Raw genomic sequence first — 24,156 nt, 5'->3', positions numbered from 1 at the left:
CAAACAGTCCAATATCAAAAGCCACACTAATTACATTTTCATATGATGATATGGGTATGTTAATGTTATAACCTGCCTTTCGCCAAGTATAATGCAACATAGGCGTATACTTTGGTGCAGAAAATTGATTGTAAATCGCAGAGTGAAGCTTGATCATGAAGTAACGATCTGTATCTTCACTTGTGGTTTATCACAATGTAATCTTACAAAATCAGCAATCCTTATGATATAGAGCATATATTGCCGAATGAAGGAAACATTAACTGGTTGGCAATATTTTGTTGTTTTCGGTGGCAATGTCGTCAGCATAACATCTTTGTTCGGAAAACTTCCGTCTAGAAGGGTACGATCTGTATGTCCTGTCCAGGAATCACACAGCAATAGGTTCTTTTTACTTGTTACATGTTCGCCAAGGACTGAAAGCAGAAAACGTTTCATGTATTGTTTAGTCATTTTTCCACTTTTGCTTGCCTCCACGTGAATGTCTCGTGGTCAGGCTGTTTCAAGTTTCTCTGAAATATTTAGGCCTAAAGTGCCTTGTGTCTCTTGAAAACAGATGTACAACTTGCTTCCTAGTCTTCCTGTCATTGTTAAAGTCACATCAGTTGTGAAGCTGTGGGTAGAGCTATGTACAGATTGCAACATACTAGTTGTAGTTTTGTCTCCTCTGTGAGACAGTGTTGGTGATGAAGACATTTCATGCTGGAACTGACTCTGATCACTGTTCCAAACGTATCCTTTCTCCACTCCCTGCTCTGTCATCAACACGTCCAGTTTCTCCACAAACAGTTGTGTCTTCTGATTATACTGTTACCGTCTTCTACGTCCACACGTATGACGAATGTAGTAATATGCCTGGATGGAACGTCATAGTCAGCCTTAAGATTGTCGATAAAAGAAAGCGAAGCTTTGAAATTGTCCAAGCCAACCACTTTCGATGCTTCTAGTGCTCACATTTGCAGATTCCAATAGTGAAATGTAGTTTCATACGACCTTGCTCTATCAGACTGCGATATTACGTGCTCTTTTATAGATTGTAATTGCGGCAGTATGTTTCCTTTGAAACGAGCTCCTGCTCGCCTTTGCTAGACATATAATTTAGAAATAATCTGCAGTTTGATTTACTTTTAATGCGCTTACAGCGCCTCATTAGTTTGCTATAGGAATTGAAGCCACGATTGTAATAGTCTTCATAAATATTCTCCAGTACGCTATCGTCAATATCTTCTAACACACTGAGCCTCGACTGTTTGAGTGGAGACAGTTCGTACTTTTCCTGTTGCTCTGGAGATGACCGTTGTGTACTTCTTGAAAAGCCACCTTCAGGTTGAGGTTCTTCCTGTCCTTCAAAACCAGTACATCTATTCTGTGTAACGTCATGTATTTCTGTTTCATTCCTATTATATTTCTGAATTATTACATTCTATAATATATCCGCGAACTCTCTCTCTTCGACCCCGATTTCACTTCCACAGTTAGCTCGTCGCGACTTTGTCCCTAATATTTGGACGACATTCGTAGGATGAATTCTCTTAATGATATTACTGTACACAATTTACACAGTAGCTCGCGTACGAACACTCCAAGAAACACATGGGTACTACAGATGTACCAATCACGTGACTCGAGCACTTGTTAGTGCAGTTGCAACATGCCACTGTCTGACGGCTAGCAGACGAGTGCAGAATTTTGCATGGAAATAACACGGACCACCGTTATTTTAATGATCGAGCGCTACTCTAAGCGTGGTTGCGTTCTGGTAAATTAACTGATGCTTGTACAAGCATGTTTGAATTGTCTAGAGGCGCGAGGAATTTGTGCATGCTTCCACGTGCATGCTTGTCTAGCATGCAGTTACTTATATGGATGCCCCAAGTAGCGATCAGCAACGAACACCCGCCGTATAGTGAAATCGCGTATCGACTGAGTGCGACTGCCGCGTGCTAAGATGCACGGCTTCGTCGCACTCCAACTGTTGCCCGCGGCACGCGCGCAGCCGACAACTGGCTTCACCCCCGAAATACCAAGGATGGGTACTTTATGTCCACCTTTTGAGAATGTTGTAATCTGGCCAGTTACTTCCTATTTTAGAATTTCGAAAGAGTATTTATTGTTTTCAATGAATTCTTCTACCAGCGCAGATATCTACGGAACAACTACAGATACTGAAAACCAACATTCATGGGTATGAACGTAAGGCAGGGGCTCCTGAAAGTAAATACTATGAGACATTCTATAACATAGGCAAATATTATTTTCATAAGAAATTTAGGTTCTTTTAAATGGACACCTGTATTGTTTCTTGAGCAATCAATACCACGAAAAATCACAAAAAGAATGGCGTTCATTGCACAGCAATACGTCAATTATATCCCGAAAAACTGCAAACCGAAACTGAAACTCGAAATAAACGAAACGCGCCGTTACTGCACATCCCGAGATGCAAGCGTGAACCCTACGTTGCTCGTAATCACAATGTGACTGACGTACTGCGATGCAGCAAACCTAGTGCTATTTACAGTGTTTTACACTGTTATTAAGTGGACTGGAAAACAAATACAAATGTCCAGTCAGACACAATGAAAAATGAGAAAAGGGTTTACTCCTTCGTGGTTTCTTGATCTTTACTACAGTACTAGAAATGGCCATAACGGTAACGAAACACCGAATATGCCGACTAGGGTAAAAATAATTAATGGCTTACCAAGGATCTAATAGTGGAGTAAATGGTAGTTGTACGTAGTTGTGTGACAGGGCATCTGTATTGTTTCCAGCCCACTTAATAACAGTACAAACAGCAATAAGTAAAGCATTTGTTGCATCGTATTACGTCCGATTACGAGCAACATGGGGTTCACGCTTGCATCTCGGGATGTGCAAGAGCGGCTTTTCGTTTATTTCAAGTGGCAACTTCACTTTGCAGTTTCTCGGAATGTAACTGACATATTACGATGCAGCCAACGCCATTATTTTTGTGATTTTTCATGTTACCGGCTGCGTAAGAAATAATATGGGTTGTCCATTTTTTAAAAAAAAAACATAACTTTGCGATGAAACTAACAATTACTTACGTTTTAGAATGTCTCATAGCATCTACTTTCATGAGCCCCCGCCTCACATTCATTCCCGTGAAAGTCGGTTTTCAGTATCTGTTGTTGTTCCAGAGATAATTGCGCTGAAACATTTCAGTGGGCCACGCTGTATGTTTTAAATTTTATCGTTAAATTAAACCCAAAAATTTAAGGCTCAATAGCGAATATCAATCCCGCAGTTATGTCATATTCAATATTTCCACGTTCTGGTCCTTACTTACACATCAATCTCACTTTTAAAAAATATGTTGAGAGTAAAAGTCAACGACAGTGAACGAAATTTGCATTATTTTTTAAAAAAATTGTGGTGGCCATGAAGTACACTCCCCCCACCCTCTCAGTAGTACACGTTATTGAAAGTGAGTTGATATTTCTCATAGTGTGCTAAAAGCCATTTTCAGGTGCTGGATCCTCCCTAAACTTCATTACCTCTTTAAAAAGTTTATTATTAATATGATTCAACGACAATTAACGAATTTTGTTGTTTTTTTTTAATTTTTCAAGTTGGGCATGAACATTAACGCTCCCTTGGTAACGCGCATTGTGGAAAACGCGTTGGTATCGCTAGAGTTAATACGTTATCTTACATCGGCAGCAAAATGTGGCGCTGCCTCATCATGCATCTACTACATTCCCCAGTCATGAGCCATGGGTGAAATTTGAGGCTAATTAGACGTAGAGACTTAATCGAAAAATTTACATTTTAAATAAATTTGTACTAATTATGGTAACATTTCATTCTGAAGTCAGTGGTTGCTCGTAACGACACACTTGCAGTTATCTTGCAAATGGCTCGTTTGCGCGTCTCACGTTTAATGGAGCATTTTCGCTTTTATGATCGTATATCTTCTTCTTTTAGCTATTTATTGTGATGCACAGAGGTGGATGTTACTTGCATTAAGCCTGTTTAAACGAGTAACTTTCTGGTTACAACGGAATACTCGATGTGCTTGCGCCATTCTTGCCTGCATGTAAATCAGCAGCCAAACACGTTGGGGAATGTGTCTATGCAGTCAGTGATCTATACAGGGTGATTTTTTCCATCGTGTACGAACTCTAGGGATTGATCGATGAGAGCATACGGAACAAAAAAGGTCTAATGAACTTATGTCCGGAAATGCATGGTTTCCATGATAAAGACCATTTATTCAATCATACATTTTTACAGAAACTGCGGTCTAATAAGCGCAGTACCGTGCAGCCACAGTTACATTATGCGTTGAAAATGGTTTCCATATGCCTCAACGCATACGTGTACGTGCCGTAGCATGTTTTGTCTCACACGTTCACGTCGGCCAGGCTGCATCCGAACAGTGTCAAGGACAGCATGAATACGCTGCTCCAGTGTCTCCACATCTGGAATGGGCTCTGCATACACGATACTTTTGAAATGGACCCATAACCAGAAATGGCAGGGGTTGAGATCCGGTAAACGAGCAGGCCATGCAACTGGACGCCCTCCTCCGATGCATCGACCAGGGAAACACGATTGGAATGCGTCCGGAAGTTAACGGCGAAATGGGCTGGAGCACCGTCATGTAGTAGTCAAATAACCCTTCGAATCATCAATGCCTGTTCTTTCAGCAGTGGAGGCAAAGTCAACCGCAAGAAACGCTGATAATTCCGAACTGTTAGGCGACGTGGACGCAAGACTGGTCCCAAAATTGGGCCGCGTGGTCTCAGGCGCCTTGCCACGATTCGTGCAGTTCCCCACGTTGGAGGTTCGAGTCCTCCCTCGGGCATGGGTGTGTGTGTTGTCCTTAGCGTAAGTTAGTTAAAGTTAGATTAAGCAGTGTGTAAGACTAGGGACCGATGATGTCACCAGTTTGGAACTTACCAGAAATTTCCAAAATATGGTCCCAATTATCCCAGCCCACACAGTCCGGCTGCACCGATGCTGATGATTTGCTGTCACCTTACCATGGATGTTCTATTACCATCCCACAGACGACTGTTATGAAAGCTGAAGATACCAATCCACGTAAATGTGGACTCATCTGTGAGTAGGATGGATGACACAAATCTCGGAATCGTGGTTCCCTGGTGAAGGAACCAGTGACTAAACTGCTCCCGATGTGGGAAGTCCGTCGCAAGTAAGCCCTGTACACGCTGTAAGTAATACGAATAGTAACAATTGTCATGGAGAGTGTCCCGCACGATCGTCTGGCTTACTTTCTACGGCCGGCCGGAGTGGCCGTGCGGTTTTAGGCGCTGCAGTCTGGAGCCGAGCGACCGCTACGGTCGCAGGTTCGAATCCTGCCTCGGGCATCGATGTGTGTGATGTCCTTAGGTTAGTTAGGTTTAATTAGTTCTCAGTTCTAGGTGACTGATGACCTCAGAAGTTAAGCCGCATAGTGCTCAGAGCCATTTACTTTCTACGGGCGGGCCAATTGCCTGGTACTAACACGGCGCTCGCCTTCCACAGTGTTAATCACATTTTCCTCCAAGTCTAGTGTCCGAACATTTTGGGTACGACCTTCATAATTTCCTGCTTCCTAAAACGACCGTGTCTCAGACAAACGGCGCAACACTGTTGCAAACATTGAATGCAATAGTTATTGCGGCGGGGACAGGTCCCCTGACACAACCTTGCTCCTCGCCGCCCATTTCGATTTGCCATTCCGTAAGAAAACGCCATGTGGACAAGCACTCGATTCGAATACGGAACCATTATGTACTACGCTGTATCACTGTATCACCTCCACTAGAAGGTGAGTCAGCAAGAGAAGTGAATCGGACGCAACATTACCAATGACTATGGCAGGAGAGGGCTCTAGGCCATGACGTATGAGGAACATTTCTAGGAGGAAACCATGCATACTGTAAATATGGTCTCCAGCATGGAAACCATGCATTTCCGACCATAAGTTCGTTAGACCTTTTTTGTTCCATATCCTCTCGTCGATCAATCCCTAGAGTTTGTACACGGTGGAAAAAAGTCACCCTGTAGTTTGTCCCCAGTCTGGAGTTCCACGTTTCCGAGACGGCTGCACACTGCGCATGTGCAAAAACAAGGGGCTAAGGCGGCGTCTGCTGACAGGGTCAAATGGATTTCACACTGCCTTTTGCAGTCATGACATCACTAGTGGGCTTTTGAATATTGACTTACTTTTGCGACGGCGTGTCAACGACCTCCGTGTGCATTTCGATTATTCATTTCCTTTTTTGTGTGAGCGCCGCAGTATACCTTTCCAAAGCAACGGCGCATTGAAAATGTATCACAAATGCGTCTCCATTATCATTAAGTGTCAGTTAATAAAGCATCAACAATATAAAGCTTCAAGAGATATCATCGTAAAGAAGACGTGAGACGAAGCTCATACGATGACGTTGTAGTGTAATGGAAGAAGTCTTGTACTGAGTTGAAAGTGGTAGGTTCGCATCCCTCTACATGCTAACATTTTTTCTCTCATCTTAAGCGTTGTTAAGACCATCTGGGGCTTTGTTATGAATAGGATACAAGTATTTTCTGCAATATTGGATGTTATTTAACATTTCCGTCTGATCAGAGAACCAAGGCTGAAATAAATATTTGGCTGTTTAATTGCGAATATGTGGTGATTTCCGAGAGTATGGTTAGGCAGGAACCTAAGAGGAGTGAAACGAAAAGCAGTAAAATTCATATTCTCACTTGTCACAAAACTTCCCTCTTTATTTCTGAATATGTGCCGATTTTAAAATGTGTGGTTAGGCAGAAACCGTAAAGCACAGCTGAAATTGCTGCAAATGAAACGATGAGCATGAACATTCATATTCTTCCTTGTCACTAATGCCGGCCGTGGTGGCTGAGCGGTTCTAGGCGCCTAGTCCGGAACCGCGCGACTGCTACGGTCGCAGGTTCGAATCCTGCCTCGGGCATGGATGTTTGTGATGTCCTTAGGTTAGTTAGGTTTAAGTAGTTCTAAGTTCTAGGGGACTGATGACCACAGCTGTTAAGTCCCATAGTGCTCAGAGCCATTTGAACCATTTGAACCCTGTCACTAATGTTTCGCGCGTTTCACAAGCACAAACACATCCCTATAAAGAGTTCTCGCTACAACTGTGAGATTCTGCTGTCACTAACACGCTTATAAACATCAACTCGGTGCTATAGCAGTTGACAAATCGATAGCCTCGTTTCTGGTCGCCTTCACAGCGCAACTACTTCAAGATTACGTCAGTTCCTGAAAAAAGTAGTGTGAAACGTACTGCACCGGAAGCTAGCGTGTTCTGGCTGAGCTCAATCCTGTTACAGAAACAGATTTTGTGCTTTCGTGTGTTCTTACTCTTTATTGTGCTGTTTGTTTTGTTTGCGTGACACACTGAAAAGGTTACATAAGGTTCTGCTATGAGGCTTGAATGAAAAGTAATGCCTCCACCTTCGTTAATTGATTTGGAGGGGAATATTTTAATAAATCAAACGCAGAAATAATCCTTAGAATGTGATCTTTAATTACCAATATTCACTTTTCCGCATAACCACCATCCAATTGGATACATTTCTGCCAACAATGAACAAGTTTTCTGAAGCCGTCACGGAAGAAATCGACAGTCTGTTTCCGCAACCACAGTCTCACAGTTCTTTCAACGCCTTCATCAGAAGCATGATGATGCCCCCGCAGATCGCCTTTCACTATCGGTAAAGGTGTCACATTCATTCTCGTAATGCGAGAGGAGTGGCTAGCTAATTTCAAGTCTGTGCGCTTTCATTTCAGGAGTCAGCATCCGGGGTACCCATCGTGCACAGATCTTTCGATAGCCAAGCAAAGCAATAACGTGACCCACACGTTCTTGTGAAATGCCGATTGTGCTTGCAACTTCTCTCTGAGTGATACGACGATCGCCCTGAATCAATCTGTCAACATTTTGCTTGTGAAACTCGGTGGTTGCTGTCACAGGACGTCCAAATCTTTGTTTGTCACGCTGGTCAGATGTTCCCGCCTCAACATCTTTAAACCTACTCGCCCAACGACGCACAATACTCACTGCTTTCATTCTCTGATGAATCTCCTTTAAGGTGACACCTTCTGCTGTCAAGAATTCAATGACTGCACGTTGCTTAAATCGCATTGACCGACAGTCTGCATAGGGTTCCATACTTTACACTGTAACAACACAACAGTTCATTAGGTTAGGTTACTAATCTAATCTAACCTAACCTAAGTTAAGGCTTCCGCCAACTGGAGCTGTAGAAAAGAGGCTACGGAGCAAGCCAGTATCTGTCGTATACCAATGCTGCCAACTGTTGAAGAGCTACGAAGGTTCAAATGGCTCTGAGCACTATGGGACGTAACTTCTATGGTCATCAGTCCCCTAGAACTTAGAACTACTTAAACCTAACTAACCTAAGGACATGACACACATCCATGCCCGAGGCAGGATTCGAACCTGCGACCATAGCGGCCGCGCAGTTCCAGACTGTAGCGCCTAGAACCGCTCGGCCACCCGGCCGGCATCTACGAAGGTAGAGTCATTACTTTTCAGTCAACCATCGTATATTTCGCGCTAGTTTTCTCCTACAAGAGAGACGACATATATGAAAGTAAAGAGATATTTATGTTTCACAGAGAGAAAGCCTACACTACGCACGAGTAAGAACATAAACAGATAAAAGTGTTTTATTGAAAGTCAATTCAACAGTGGAAAGGTCAGAATTATTTGACGGAAAAATAATTTTCGATGTTATTTATCACTAAGCAAGAAAAACAGATACAAAGGATAAATTTAAAAGGCGTTATTTACTACGTTCTATATATTATTTAACGTGTCTTCAAGTATATATTTTCTGGAGCAAATGAATGTATATGTTCTGAAATGTTTGGACAACACGTTTCGTACTCTCAGTTCTTAAGAGAATTTACCTCACGGCCATTGATAAGAACATCCACTATGAATTACGCTGTGGTCATTAAAACTCTGTTATCATTGCTTGTTCCTACATTTTGTTACTAAATTTCGATTCATCTTCGTAAAAATGGTAGTCCCTCATAACCTCACCTCACGGTTCAGATGTCAAACGGCACAGTAGACAACTCTCACAACATACGCTATTGTGGCACTGACGTGTAAACGAAGGGAGAGACGAGACAGCACAGGAATAAAATTCCTGGACGCTGCAGTAGACTCACTTGTCTCAGGTAGCCTACTGAGACAAGAAAGTCGATTGCGTGAAAAGGCTTTTCATTGTCCCTCACTTTCTACTAAAGCCCGTTGGCTCGGTAGGAACCAGTTTATACAATCACACAGCACCGGTCGAAGATCCGCGGAAGTGGGGCAACCTTCAAACTTGTCATCAATCGCTAACTGCATGCAAATGTTGCTACGAAACGGTAGTTAGAAAAGAATAATGGTGTAGTACCGCGTACCGCGACCCAGTCTTTGGTCAGAAAATTATTGGTCTCTGACAAAGGTAGAGAGAGGTAGCATGGAAGCGCCGTATACTGAAGTGATAAAAGCCATGGATACCTCCGAAAATAATGTATCACCTCTGCAGAAATATTGAGCCATACTGCCTCTGTAGCCGTTAATAATTGCGAAAGTGTTTCCAATGCTGGATTTTGTGCACTAACTGACCTCTCGATTATGTCCCATAAATGTTCGACGTAATTCATGTCGGGAGATGTGGGTGTCCAGATCATTCGCCTAGTGGTGCTGTTCGCACTTGACGTCATAAGGAAGTATCTAAGAAGAGCAGAGACGAAAGGGGAATCATTCCAGAAACGATACGGATCGCAAATGGTAAAATCCACTGACATATTCGACTTTGACGAAGGGGAGACTGTAGTGGCCCGGCGCTTGGGAACGAGCATCTTGGGAACGGCGAAGCTGCTCGGCCGTAAGCGTGCTATTGTAGTGAGCATCTATGGAAAGCGACTGAAAGACGATGAAATTGCGAGTAGACTACAAGCTGCTGGAATCCACGCTTTATTGCAGAGCGTGAGACTCGGAGGCTTTGTTTGACATGCGGAGATCTGCGGCAGATCAGACGACAGAGCGCAATGCTCTTGTAGGCACAAGTGTTTTGGAGTGCACAGTTCGTCGCATGTTGTCGAACGTGGGGCTCCACAGTAGACGACCCCTACGCGTTCTCATCATGATCACCCAACGATTTCGTCAGTTCCCATTGTAATGATCACTGGATCAGCAGGATTAGACCGTGGATCACTGGAAACATGTCAGGTGAAGCACCGCTGTTGTTGTTGGTCCTATTCGGATATGCTGTCAACCAGGCGAACAGCTGCTCGAAACATGCAACGCGCCACGGTCGCCGGCCGGGGGGCGGGGGGGGGGGTGGGGGCGGGGGTTAGTATTATGCTAGGGGGAACATTCAACTGGATTTCCATGCTTATGTCTTTGCAATCAAATTCGCCTTATCTGAATCCAATGGGACACAATTGAGAAGCTAGCGGGCTCCAACTCCTCGTCCATAAACCACCAGGCAGTAATACGGGAATTGTGTGACCTGTGTGGAGACATCTGGTGTCACATACCTTCCTAAACCTACCAAGGAACTTTCTAATCCATGCCACGCAGAATTGCTTCTGTATTGTTCCAGGGGTGGAATAACACTTCATTAAGCAGGTGCTCATGATATTTTGGCGCATCAGTGTACGTCTGATCGTCATTTGCGCTACTTTTGACGAGCACGTGTATCGTAGTTCGGTTCAGACCTGATGTGAGCCTGAGGCAGTTGTAAGGATGAGTTCTACGGCCAAAAGAGACATTCGGTAATTTAAAGCAAATTAATGCTGTATCTGATGATAACGAAAGAAACAGAAGAATCCATGTAAAGAAAAACTAAAACTCACCAGTTCTATTCGCAGCATTCAGTAACTGAGATGGTCCGAGGAATATGATGGAAACGACACATTAACTATCTACAATAAACTTCCTTGAAGATCAGCAAAGCGAAAGGTAAGTGAAAATATGTTGTACTAATTTTTCTCAGTCATTTATTAGACGTGTAACGCGCCCTGTTATTGATATGGATTACGTTGAACTTCATATCGTTGAAGATGAAGTGGCTCTGTTTCAGTGTGGTTTAGTCACGCGTGATGTTTCATTGGTCTCGTAGTTTTTCTGAGAATGCATCACGAACAAGGATTATACAGGCATCTCAGGCGGTCACGTCTGTCTTGTATTACAGATTTTTCCCTTAAAAGAGGCCACAGTGTTACTAAATCCTTGTGCCAGCTTGGTTCAGGGGTGGGGATGAACTTTTATCTCCCCTGTCCTGCCAAATCAGACGACTTGTACATTGTACAGCATAGGTGGTCTGTTTTGGGACAGAGAATTCGATTTCAAATTTCCAGTTTTCTCAACACAGTTTCGGAGAATAAAGTAGCATGAAAACTAAGAGTCTCCCGAATGGCAAGGATACTCTCCTGTTGCTTGCCTGAGGGTCATCCTACGTGGATGGGCTCGCTGCCTGGCCGGCTTGAGAAAATATTCCAACCAGAAAAGGCTGACTGTATCAACTGCCAACATACAGGAGATGAACACTAATATGAAAACAGCAAAACCACAGCACATTATCATGCCTAATACGGTGTAGGAAACCCATTGGTATTCAAAACAGCTTACAGTCGTCTCAGAATTGATTATTACACACTGAAATGTATTATGAGCAAATCTAAAAGTTTCTCAACGTGCTCTCCAGCCAGCACCAAGTCAAGGCAAGCCAGACCAACGCCCCATGTTGTAATCAAAACGACAAGCAGACAGAAAGCCGACATTGCGGAAAGCAGAACAAACCCAGAATATATTGTCTCACCTCTCGGGAGCGACACAGCCTTAGCGAGGAGAAGACATCATCGTTCTAACAGCACAGATTCATTTCGTAAGACAGAGTAAAAGTTTCACAACAGCATCTAACAGCCTGCTGATATGGCGGAAAGGCAACGAGCTGAAGCCCTGAAAGCAATACTTGGAAAACAGAGGGGTGGTGAAGACCGCTGATGAGCCCGAAGAAGTACGCCAAGTTGGATCGTTGCCAGCCAGGCACAACGCACTGCCTCAGATGAGAGGTAATAAATACTCAGACTTGGCATGAATCTTTGAATCTTTACGTTCCAGTACACTAGCTACAACGTAAAGGCTGTGATGTGCCGCTACCGTTCGCCAAGATGGCTTCTGCCTTCGAGACTGCTACCCATCTAATATGCTGTACTCTATCGCTGTTATGGCAAGGAAAGCGTTTCTGAAGAAGAGAAATTTGTTAACATCCAGTATTGATTTAAGTGTCAGGAAGTCATTTCTGAAAGTATTCGTATGGAGTGTAGCCATGTATGGAAGTGAAACATGGACAATAAATAGTTTGGACAAGAAGAGAATAGAAGCTATCGAAATGTGGTGCTACAGAAGAATGCTGAAGATTAGATGGGTAGATCACATAACTAATGAGGAAGTATTGAATAGGATTGGGGAGAAGAGAAGTTTGTGGCACAACTTGACCAGAAGAAGGGATCGGTTGGTAGGACATGTTCTGAGGCATCAAGGGATCACCAATTTAGTATTGGAGGGCAGCGTGTAGGGTAAAAATCGTAGAGGGAGACCAAGAGATGAATACACTAAGCAGATTCAGAAGGATGTAGGTTGCAGTAGGTACTGGGAGATGAAAAAGCTTGCACAGGATAGAGTAGCATGGAGAGCTGCATCAAACCAGTCTCAGGACTGAAGACCACAACAACAACAACAACAACAACAACTATCGCTGTTAGCTGATGTGAACACTTCGAGACTTCTGCCTCTGGCTTGCTAAGCTGAACTGATGGTGTTAGCCGCACCGTTCATCTGTCGCAGTATTTTGGAGGTGCACTAACGACTGCTGCCCCAACTACGACCTGTAAGCAGTCATCGACATCCCCAGCCTTCCACGATGGAAGGGCTGTGCTATTGTTTATGTCCACACCGTGCAGAGCTGCTGAGAGATTTTCCGAGCAGTTCCCGTCGATGTCTACGAGATTGTTCTGGTAATACAAAGTGGCTGTCCTGGGCGACAACGCCTGCTGCAACGGCTACGCCGGCCGACAGAGAGGCCTGTCGAGCGCCCGACAAAGGTAATGGTCTCCACTCACGCCCTTACAACATAAATGCAGGTCCCGTATGGTTTTCAAGCGAATTTATGTCATTCTTCCTGTAAAATAGTGTCAAGTTCAGGTAACGACGATGGGGATGGATAGCCAGCACACGCACATCTCTCCAAAGTAGACTACTAAGGCTCAATAATTTTGAAATGTGAGGCTATGGTAGCACTGAAAGACCTGAGTCGAAACAAGGCCCCGGGAGTAGACAACATCCCATTAGAACTACTGATGGCCTTGGGAGAGCCAGTCCTGACAAAACTCTACCATCTGGTGAGCAAGATGTATGAGATAGGCAAAATACCTTCAGACTTCAAGAAGAATATAATAATTCCAATCCCAAAGAAAGCAGGTGTTGACAAATGTGAAAATTACCGAACTATCAGTTTAATAACTCACGGCTGCAAAATACTAACGGGAATTCTTTACAGACGAATGGAAAAACTAGTAGAAGCCGACCTTGGGGAAGATCAGTTTGGATTCCTTAGAAATATTGGAACACGTGAGGCAATACTGACCCTACGGCTTATCTTAGAAGCTAGGTTAAGGAAAGGCAAACGGACGTTTCTAGCATTTGTAGACTTAGAGAAAGCTTTTGACAATGTTGACTGGAACACTCTCTTTCAAATTCTGAAGGTGGCAGGGGTAAAATATAGGGAGCGAAAGGCTATTTACAATTTTTATAGAAACCAAATGGCAGTTATAAGAGTTGAGGGGCATGAAAGGGAAGCAGTGGTTGGAAAGGGAGTGAGACAGGGTTGTAGCCTCTCCCCGATGTTATTCAATCTCTATATTGAGCAAGCAGTGAAGGAAACAAAAGAAACATTCGGAGTAGGTATTAAAATCCATGGAGAAGAAATAAAAACTTTGTGGTTCGCCGATGACATTGTAATTCTGTCAGAGACAGCAAAGGACTTGGAAGAGCAGTTGAACGGAATGGATAGTGTCTTGAAGGGAGGATATAAGATAAACATCAACAAAAGCAAAACGAGGATAATGGAATGTAGTCGAATTAAGTCGGGTGATGCTGAGGGAATTAGATTAGGAAATGAGGCACTTAAAGTAGTAAAGGAGTTTTGCTATTTGGGGAGCAAAATAACTGATGATGGTCGAAGTAGAGAGAATATAAAATGTAGACTGGCAATGGGAAGGAAATCGTTTCTGAAGAAAAGAAATTTGTTAACATCGAGTATTGATTTAAGTGTTAGGAAGTCGTTTCTGAAAGTATTTGTATGGAGTGTAGCCATATATGGAAGTGAAACGTGGACGATAAATAGTTTAGACAAGAAGAGAATAGAAACTTTCGAAATGTGGTGCTACAGAAGAATGCTGAAGATTAGATGGGTAGATCACATAACTAATGAGGAGGTGTTGAATAGGACTGGGGAGAAGAGAAGTTTGTGGCACAACTTGACTAGGAGAAGGGATCGGTTGGTAGAACATGTTCTGAGGCATCAAGGGATCACCAATTTAGTATTGGAGGGAAGCGTGGAGGGTAAAAATCGTAGAGGGAGACCAAGAGATGAATACACCAAGCAGATTCAGAAGGATGTAGGTTGCAGTAGGTACTGGGAGATGAAGAAGCTTGCACAGGATAGAGTAGCATGGAGAGCTGCATCAAACCAGTCTCAGGACTGAAGACCACAACAACAACAACAACAACACGAGGCTATGGTGACCAGAGGTGATGCGAGAATTCATCCTCGTGCCCACAAAACCAACCCTGGCCGATGCGAATGCGAGCTATGTGAAAAATGGACCTGTCATTCTGGAATACAGCATTACTGTTGTAGAACAAACACTGTATCATGGGATGGACGTGATCGGCCAAAATTGTCGCATAATCCTTGGTAGAATGCAACCTTGCAGAGCAACCGTGGATTCCATGGAATACCGTGATATGGCTGCTTAAATTACCGCTTAATTGCCACCGTGTTTCACTCTTTGAATGTAAACTGGGCCATAAGCAGGAAACAGTGTGAAACAGGACTCATCCCACCAACTGATATTCTTGCATTGCCCCATAGTCCAGGTTTTTTGGTTTCGGCCCCACGTTTCCCTGTTAGGGGTATGTACATCACTGATGAGTGGTTTTGGAATTCCAGCTGGCCCTGCAATTCCCTGCTTATGCAGCTCCCTTCCTGTTCTTTTGGTGCTGACCATCTGAAGTGCGACACATAGTTCTGCAATGACTTTTGCAGCTGTTTTGCTCTTATTTTTCGTCACAGTTCTCTTCAGTGACCGTCTGTCACGGTCACTCAACACACAGTTTCGTCCGTGTTATGGCTTGGCGGATGATGTCTTTATACTTTCTCTGCATGCGGTACAAATCTTCGATACGGTGTCTCTTGAAACATCAGACACTTCAGTTACCTTTGTTGCGGGAGCATCCATCATAAGGACCAACAATCCGCACATATTCGAATTCACTTAGCTCCAGCGTAATGCACTCCCAACCACACAGAACACTGTTCTGACCACGATTGATTCTTGCAACTTGTTGAGGACATTGCACAGATGCCGTTCGTGGTCAGACACAACAGAGCAACCTGCAGGCTTGGCTAGCATTTGCGTTTTTATTTAAGAATGAATTTCTGGCGTTGTTTCCATATTTTTGTCCAAAGTCTGTAGTTCTTAAATTTTGCATTACACATGTAAATTACAATTCTTCGGACCAGTTCTTTCCAAATAATGCCTCTCACTGAATTGAAATTTCTTGTAAGGTATTTTAAAGCGGACCTAAGCAAATTATAGTTATCAAACACTGAAATACACATTATTGATGTTCCATAATAATATTAAAATTTCTTGTAAGGTATTTTAAAGCGGACCTAAGCAAACTGTTATTATCAAAAACTGAAATACTCATTATTGATGTTCCACAATAATATTTCGTTGTGAACCAGTTTTCGGCTTTTTAGGCCACCTTCAGACAACTTAAGACTAGAGTGACAGTCCACACAATACCTTTTACGACTATATATCTGTACGAAAAACACAAGCATTATGAAGTACACAAAGAAGCTATGGACAAATTGACCATATACAGCATTGTACTCAAGTTTAAAAGTAGGAGAATGTGCACGCCAGAATAATGAGTACTGGCGCAGAATACTATGTTATATGGATAAAATAACTGGTGAATGTGATGAACGAGCAAAAAAGGAGAGAGGATGGTGCCAGAGATGAGGAAGGAGCCAATGGAATGTGAGTGGGGAACAGTTATACTATTTACAATAAGCGTATCATGTTATGGGTAGAACAATATCAATAGGCTGCTGCTATTTTAGCAACGGTGAATAATGGAACTGTGTATGATCGTTAAGGTTTCTGTGTATTAACAGCCAGAATTTCAAGTGATGTTAGTTTCCTGCCTTTATTTTCTCTAGGAACAACACCACATTTAATATCGTAAGAATGACATTCATTCAGAGCATGTTCAGCGTAAGTGGACTCTCTTTCATTTGCAGTCTCCTACTCCTTTCGTTTTCAATCAGTCTGATGTGTAGACTATCTGTTTAGTCTTAACTTGTCTGAAAATAGCCTAAAAAGCCAAAAGCCATTTCATAACCAACTATAAAAAAAATATTATTGTGCAACATCTGTACAGTGTATTTCAGTTTTTAATTCGTCCCTGTTCCTCCAAGTACCGATGGAATATTCCATAAATGTGACATTATTATTACAAAATTAAAACATTTTATGTATTTTAATATTACTATTATTAAAATAACTGGATTCTGTGAAATGTTGACAGTCAGGACTAATTATATTGGGGAAAGGGAGGCGGGCGGGCAAAGAGGAGGAGGAGATTAGTGCTTAACATCCCGTCGACGACAAGGTCATTAGAGACGAAGTAGTAACTCGGGTTAGGGAAGGATGGGGCGGAAATCGGCCGTGCCCTTTCAAAGGAACCATCCCGGAATTTGCCTTTAGCGATTTAGGGAAATCACGGCGAACCTAAATCTGGATGGCCGGGCGCGGATTTGAACCGACGTCCTCGCGAATGCGAATCCAGTGTGCTAACCACTGCGCCACCTCGCTCGGCGCGGTAGGCCAAAACAAACTGTGAGCACACACCCCCTCCCTTTCCACCGGTAAGAGTCGAACCCAGGACTCGCACTTGACCACAAATAGCGTGAAACCGCTCTGTAAATAGTGTGCGAGTTATATTCATGTGTCTACTGAGCTACAGTTATTATGCGACAGGTTAACGTGAGAATCGTGACGTTAAGGTTCTTATTTTATACGTCTGTGACGATCCGTTATAGTCAGTGCGAGTGTAATATCTCTTTATATACTACTAATTATCCCTGCACAATTCTATGAGTGAATTACGTTTCCTACTTGACCATCTATATACTCGCTGAATCGATGCGCAAAGTAGTACAGTACTATTACTATTCCATGAGTGCATAATTACCCTTTGTGATATTCTCTCTGGTGTGTTGAGAGGACTTCTAGGATCTTCTCCGTGCCGAATAGCCGCATTGAATAATTTTAATTTTGCTATCGAGATTACTGGAAGAAAGAGATTGAAAATATATTGTATGCTACTCAAGAAAATATATACTGATCATTTACATCAAAGGTGTGTACGGAATTTCATTATATGTGTACTCTCTAATTGGAAATTTGCACGGAGGTGTCGTTTCGTTGGTAATCAGAAGGGAACTTCCGATAGATTGGAAACGAACCTGCAATTATTAGATCCAAGAGCTCCATTATTTCATCGGATAATTAAACTCCATCAAAGCAAACTTTCCGCTTGATCTGAGGTTTCCCGACTGACTACGAACGCAAGAAAACCAAGACATTTTATTTACACAGGATTGCAGATCGTTTCGAATCATCGAGACTGCGGACAAGGAGAGTCATCGTCCGAGTGTGATTAAACAAGTAAAGCTTAATTATAACTTTCTTGAGCGACTGTGATGACTGTGATATGGCTGCTTATGAATGAGATCATTAAAAAATACTAATAACTAACTTTCCTCCTCACCAGCAACCAGTATAAACACAATATTAATTAAAATTATATTGGCGCCGGTGTGACAGGACCCTCTTGGATTGTTCTATAATACATATATTTTTTGTTTCATGATCAACTACGAAAACGAGCTGGAACTAAGCTGCAGAGATATCCTGTGCTGACAGTAAAAGTTGCCGACAGGAAAGGATTCACCTACTAGACAAGAATTGCAGTCCAGATAAAGGCCAGGACAAACCAATTTTTAATCGAGGATAGAGTGGACGATCAAGAACGAAGTGCTCGTATTAAGAAGGGTGTAAGACAAGGCTGTAGCCTTTCGCTCCTACTCTTCAATCTGTTCATCGAGGAAGCAATGATGGAAATAAAAGAAAGGTTCAGGAGTGGAATTAAAATACAAGGTGAAAGGATATCAACGATACGATTCGCTGATGACATTGCTATCCTGAGTGAAAGTGAAGAAGAATTAAATAATCTGCTGAACGGAATGAACAGTCTAATGAGTACACAGTATGGTTTGAGAGTAAATCGGAGAAAGACGAAGGTAATGAGAAGTAGTAGAAATGAGAACAGCGAGAAACTTAACATCAGGATTGATGGTCACGAAGTCAAAGAAGTTAAGGAATTCTGCTACCTAGGCAGTAAAATAACCAATGACGGACGGAGCAAGGAGGACATCAAAAGCAGACTCGCTATGGCAAAAAAGGCATTTCTGGCCAAGAGAAGTCTACTGATATCAAATACCGGCCTTAATTTGAGGAAGAAATTTCTGAGGATGTACGTGTGGAGTACAGCATTGTATGGTAGTGAAACATGGACTGTGGGAAAACCGGAACAGAAGAGAATCGAAGCATTTGAGATGTGGTGCTATAGACGAATGTTGAAAATTAGGTGGACTGATAAGGTAAGGAATGAGGAGGTTCTACGCAGAATCGGAGAGGAAAGGAATATGTGGAAAACACTGATAAGGAGAAGGGACAGGATGATAGGACATCTGCTAAGACATGAGGGAATGACTTCCATGTTACTAGAGGGAGCTGTAGAGGGCAAAAACTGTAGAGGAAGACAGAGATTGGAATACGTCAAGCAAATAATTGAGGACGTAGGTTGCAAGTGCTACTCTGAGATGATGAGGTTAGCACAGGAAAGGAATTCGTGGCGGGCCGCATCAAACCAGTCAGTAGACTGATGGCAAAAAAAAAAAAAAAAAAAAAAAAAAAAAAAAAAAAAAAAAAAAAAAAAAAAAAAAAAAAAAGCACGCAATAAAATGATACGATTGAAGCTCGTTGCTTGATGCTATTAAAGTCTTCCTGAGCCAACTGTGACTATGGAGAGAACTCAATAATGAAACTGTGAGGAGTAAGAGGTTTAGTATTAATGAGATATCTGTATGTTACTCAAATAAGATGCAAGCTTTCCGAAGGCAAAGAATGGCTCACCATAGTCTGCCATCCTGAGAACAGTAGCCGCCAGCAGTGACACGTCCTGCTCCCTGCTGTTTGCGAGACTCTTTGCGCTCTCGCGATTAACAACCGAGATTCTGCCTTGACAGCAAAAGTTACAGCTCCAGTATTACGCCATCAGCTCTTGTTTGCGACCATTATGAGCAACTTTTTTTCATTCATTTCGCACGAATGAGCAGACCTTCATTATTGAATCTTCTTTTTTTCGCGGTCACAGGTATAAAATCCCTTTACCAGGGTCTGTGTTTCCTTTTTTTTAAATTTCATATTTATGCAACTGGTGTACGTTACTTAATATTAAGCCGCATCTACACCTACCTACTTGTGCTGCCACGAGCACTGCTGGTTACTTTCCCATTCCATTCACAGAAACAGCTGGGGTGGGAAAATTCCCTGTGCAGTTCTGCATCATCTACATACTCCACAAGCCACCGTATGGCACATGGCGGACAGTACGTTGTACCATTGCTATGCATTCCTCATCCTGTTCCATTAGCAAATTCAGCAAGGGAAGAACAATTGTTTATATTGTCTAATCAAAAGTATCCGGACACTCGTATGTAATGTGGAACTGACGACTAGACGTAACAAGAGGCGGACCCGCCGGTACAAAAGGAAGTGTTGTCAGTTCAAAAATGGTTCAAATGGCTCTGAGCACTATGGGACTCAACTTCTGAGGTCATCAGTCCGCTAGAACTTACAAGGGGAGGCCGCCAATTGTGAAATTCAGATTCTATTCATACTGCGCATAATAAAAGCTCATGGCCAGAGGTGTAATGTGGCAAAGCACAAAGATGCACTTCTCAGCCGTTGTCGATAAAATCGACAGTTAAAAGAAACCGTTGCGGTGAAATACTCTCTACGATTACAAATTGTCTACACCGTCGTGGTGCAGCGGTAAGCGGTCGGATTCGTAATTCGAAGGTCGCTGGATCGATTCTCGCGCCATGTTTTATTTTTTTTAGTATTTGTTTTTTGTAATTCAAATATATATATATATATATATATATATATATATATATATATATGCTTTTTTTAGTATTTGTTTTTTGTAATTCAAATATATATATATATATATATATATATATATATATATATATATATATATATATATATAATTGCCGGCAATCAGTTGCAACAATTATGCATATAATAAGTTGTTGAAAGTCGTTTGTCGTGGAAAAACTGGCGACTTCGAACATCATTATGTTTTCCGCAAACAAAGTTGTATTTCACAAATGTTATTAATTGTCTTCATAATGTTAACCACGTATAGTTGACGGAAGACATAGAAACGATATTCCGAAACGAATACGTATAGCGTAAGTCAAACGTTCGAATTAGAATAGAGACCCCACGAACACAAACTTGCTGTGGCAGGTATGAAATATAAACTCCGTTACTCGCTCGTTACACTTGAAGGACAGATGTTGAATGGGCCGAAACGAGTCGCCGCATAACAGCGTAGTTGCCTGCTAACTTCGAAAGAAGGTAGATGCGGTCCCTAGCGCAACTTATAACATTGTCGAAAATCAGTGCGGACGGGAGAGCTTTGGTACACCCTGTTAAACAAACGGAAAAATGGAGGCGGTACAATTGGAGAGCGATCCGCCTTCACCAACATGCATAAGCAATTCATTAATAATTTATATATATATATATATATATATATATATATATATTTGAATTACAAAAAACTAATAAAAAAACATTGCCTGGCGCGAGATTCGAACCGGCGACCTTCGAATTACGAACCCGAGCGCTTACCGCTGCGCCACGACGCTGTAGTAAATTATTGATTTTCTCGACAACAGCTGAGAGGTGCATCTTGGTGCTTTGCCACATCACACCTCTGGCCATGAGCTGTTATTATGCGCAGTATGAATCGAATCTGAATTTCACAATTGGCGGTCTCCCCTTGTTAGAACTACTTAAACCTAACTAACCGACCGAGCGGGGTGGCGCAGTGGTTAGACACTGGACTCGCATTCGGGAGGACGACGGTTCAATCCCGCGTCCGGCCATCCTGATTTAGGTTCTCCGTGATTTCCCTAAATCACTCCAGGCAAATGCCGGGATGGTTCCTCTGAAAGGGCACGGCCGACTTCCTCCCCAATCCTTCCCTAATCCGATGAGACCGATGACCACGCTGTCTGGTCTCCTTCCCCAAACCAACCAACCAACCTAACTAACCGAAGGACATCACACACATCCATGCCCGAGGCAGGATTCGAACGTGCGATCGTAGCGGTCGCGCGGTTCCAAACTGTAGCGCCTAGAACCGCTCGGCCACCTCGGCCGGCTGTTGTCAGTAGAAAAGCGGTAACAGCGGACAGGAGATCTCAGTGGCTTCGAACGTGGACTAATCGTTGAACGTCATCACGAACGTTTCAACTCTTATAAAGCTGCCCAAGTTTACTGTTGCTGATGTGACTGTGAAGCGGAAACGCGAAGAAACAACCAAGACTAGCGGACTGCCTTCATGTACCGACGGAAGGAGACCCTCTTGCAGTGCGAATGTTGGTTTTAAAAAAGGAAGGAAACGCTCTTGAGTTCCAAAGTGCTACCAGCAATACAGCTAGCACAGTGACTGTCTGTATGAAATTAAAAAGAATGAGGTACAGTGGTCAATACTGAGCGACTCTTGCGTTGGTGTAAAGAGCGTTGCCATTGGACTGTGATGACTGGAAACAAGTGATTTTGAGTGATTAATTACATAATACTCGAAGGAACGATTTGGGTTTGGCGAATGCATGGAGAACGGTACTTGCCATCACGTATAGCGCCAATACGCCCCCTTATTGCACCTAAGAAAACGCTGAAGGTGGAGGGATATGAACACATTTTTCTGCATTGTGTACTGTGGACAGTACAGGAACAGTTCGGAGACAATAGTTATTTCTATCAGCATGACAATGCACTCTGTCATAAAGCAGCGTCTGTGGGGCAATGGTTTGTGGACAGTAACATTGCTGAAGTGGACTTGTCCGCCCAGCATCCCGAGCTAAAGCCAGTGGAAAACCTTTGGGATAAGTCAGAATGTAGACTTCGCTCCAGATCCCAGTGTCAAACATCATTAACTTCGCTGGTTTTTTCCCTTGAGGAAGAATGAGCTGTCATTCCTCCAAAGACATTCAGTCACCTCATTGAAAGTGCCCTCAGCAAAGGCCGTGAAGTCATTAAGGCGAAGGGTGGACAAAACCCACATTAATGTCCACTGACAGATGTCCAGGTATCTTTGATCACATAGTGTATATGCTTCCACAGAAGTGCTGATTTCTCTTACCTTGTCTTCACAGTCCTTAGGTAAGATGTATGTTAGTGGCAGCAGAATCGTTGTGCAGTCTACCGCAAATGTTGTTTCGTTGATCTTTCTCAATAGTGAATAGAAGCTGAAGAAATGAATTAAAATTTATTCCACAGCCAGAACTTGACTCGGATCTCATGTTTACTAGGCAGATATGGGAACCATTACACCACAATGAATTGAAGTTTGCGTTACGGAGGGCATCGGACAAAGGTAGTCCGTGCAGGTGTGCTGTGGTGCTGCAATGGTTAACACATCTGCCTAGTTAGCAGAAAACCTGGGTTCAACTCCCTGCTGTAGCACAAATTTTAATTCATTTCTTCAGCTTCTCTCATTATCGAAGATAAAGTTGAGACTCATATGTCTGGAGGAAATATAACTCCATCAGATAAATTTCTCAATAGGGCTTCACGAAAAGAACGTCTTCAGTCCATGGACTCCCATTTGAGTTCGCGGAGCATTTCCGTAATACTCGCGTGTTGATCGAACCTACCGATAACAAATCTAACAGGAGGCCTCTGAATTGCTTCGATGTCTTCCTTTAATCCGACCTGGTGGAGATCCTAAACACTCAAAAATGGATAGCACAAGTGTTCTGTAAATGGCCTTGTTTATAGATAAGCTGTACTTTCCTAGAATTCTCCAAATAAACCGACGTCGGCCGTTCGTCTTCGCTACTACAGATCTTACATATTCGTTGCATTTTATATGCTTTACGGAACGTTACGTTACGCCTAAATATTTAATCGACTTTACTTTGTCAAGCAGCACACCACTAATACCGAAATATAACTTTACAGGACTCTTTTTACTACTCATGTGCATTAACTTCATTTTTTCGTGTTTACGGCTAATAGAAATTCTGTTGATGCCATCCTGTATCCTACTATAGTCACTTAACGACGACACTATCGCGTACACTACAACGTTATTAGCAAGCAGTCGCAGACTGCCACTCACCCTATCCGTCATACTGTTTATCTTTATAGAGAAGAAGAGTGGTCCTATCAGACTCTCCTGGAGCACCCAGGATGATAGCCTTGTCTGTGACGCACACTCACCGTCGAGGACAACTAGCTGGCTTCTGTTACTTAACAAGTCTTCGAGGCACTAGCATATCTGAGAACCTGTTCTGTATGCTTGGACCTTTGTTAACAGTCTGCTGTATGGTACTATGTCAAACGCTTTCCGGAAATGTAGGAGTATGGAATCTGCCCGTTCTGTGAGAAAAGGGCGAGCTGAG

The 24,156-nt window shown here is 42.8% G+C and overlaps 1 protein-coding gene across 1 annotated transcript in view; it reads right to left on the bottom strand.

Moving 5' to 3' along the window:
- The window catches only part of LOC124722384 (organic cation transporter-like protein), a 186,606-nt gene extending 166,976 nt beyond the window's left edge, over positions 1-19,630 (bottom strand). Inside the window, exon 1 of the mRNA XM_047247557.1 lies at positions 19,583-19,630. Coding sequence (XP_047103513.1) covers positions 19,583-19,595 — 13 coding nt within the window. The 5' untranslated portion in view covers positions 19,596-19,630. The remainder of the gene's footprint in view (positions 1-19,582) is intronic.
- Between the last annotated feature and the right edge of the window lie 4,526 nt (positions 19,631-24,156).

The sequence above is a fragment of the Schistocerca piceifrons genome, chromosome X (assembly GCF_021461385.2).
Source record: "Schistocerca piceifrons isolate TAMUIC-IGC-003096 chromosome X, iqSchPice1.1, whole genome shotgun sequence".
Classification (NCBI taxonomy): domain Eukaryota; kingdom Metazoa; phylum Arthropoda; class Insecta; order Orthoptera; family Acrididae; genus Schistocerca; species Schistocerca piceifrons.
The sequence above is the reverse complement of the archived record's forward strand: the minus strand, read 5'-3'. Positions and strand labels throughout refer to the sequence as shown.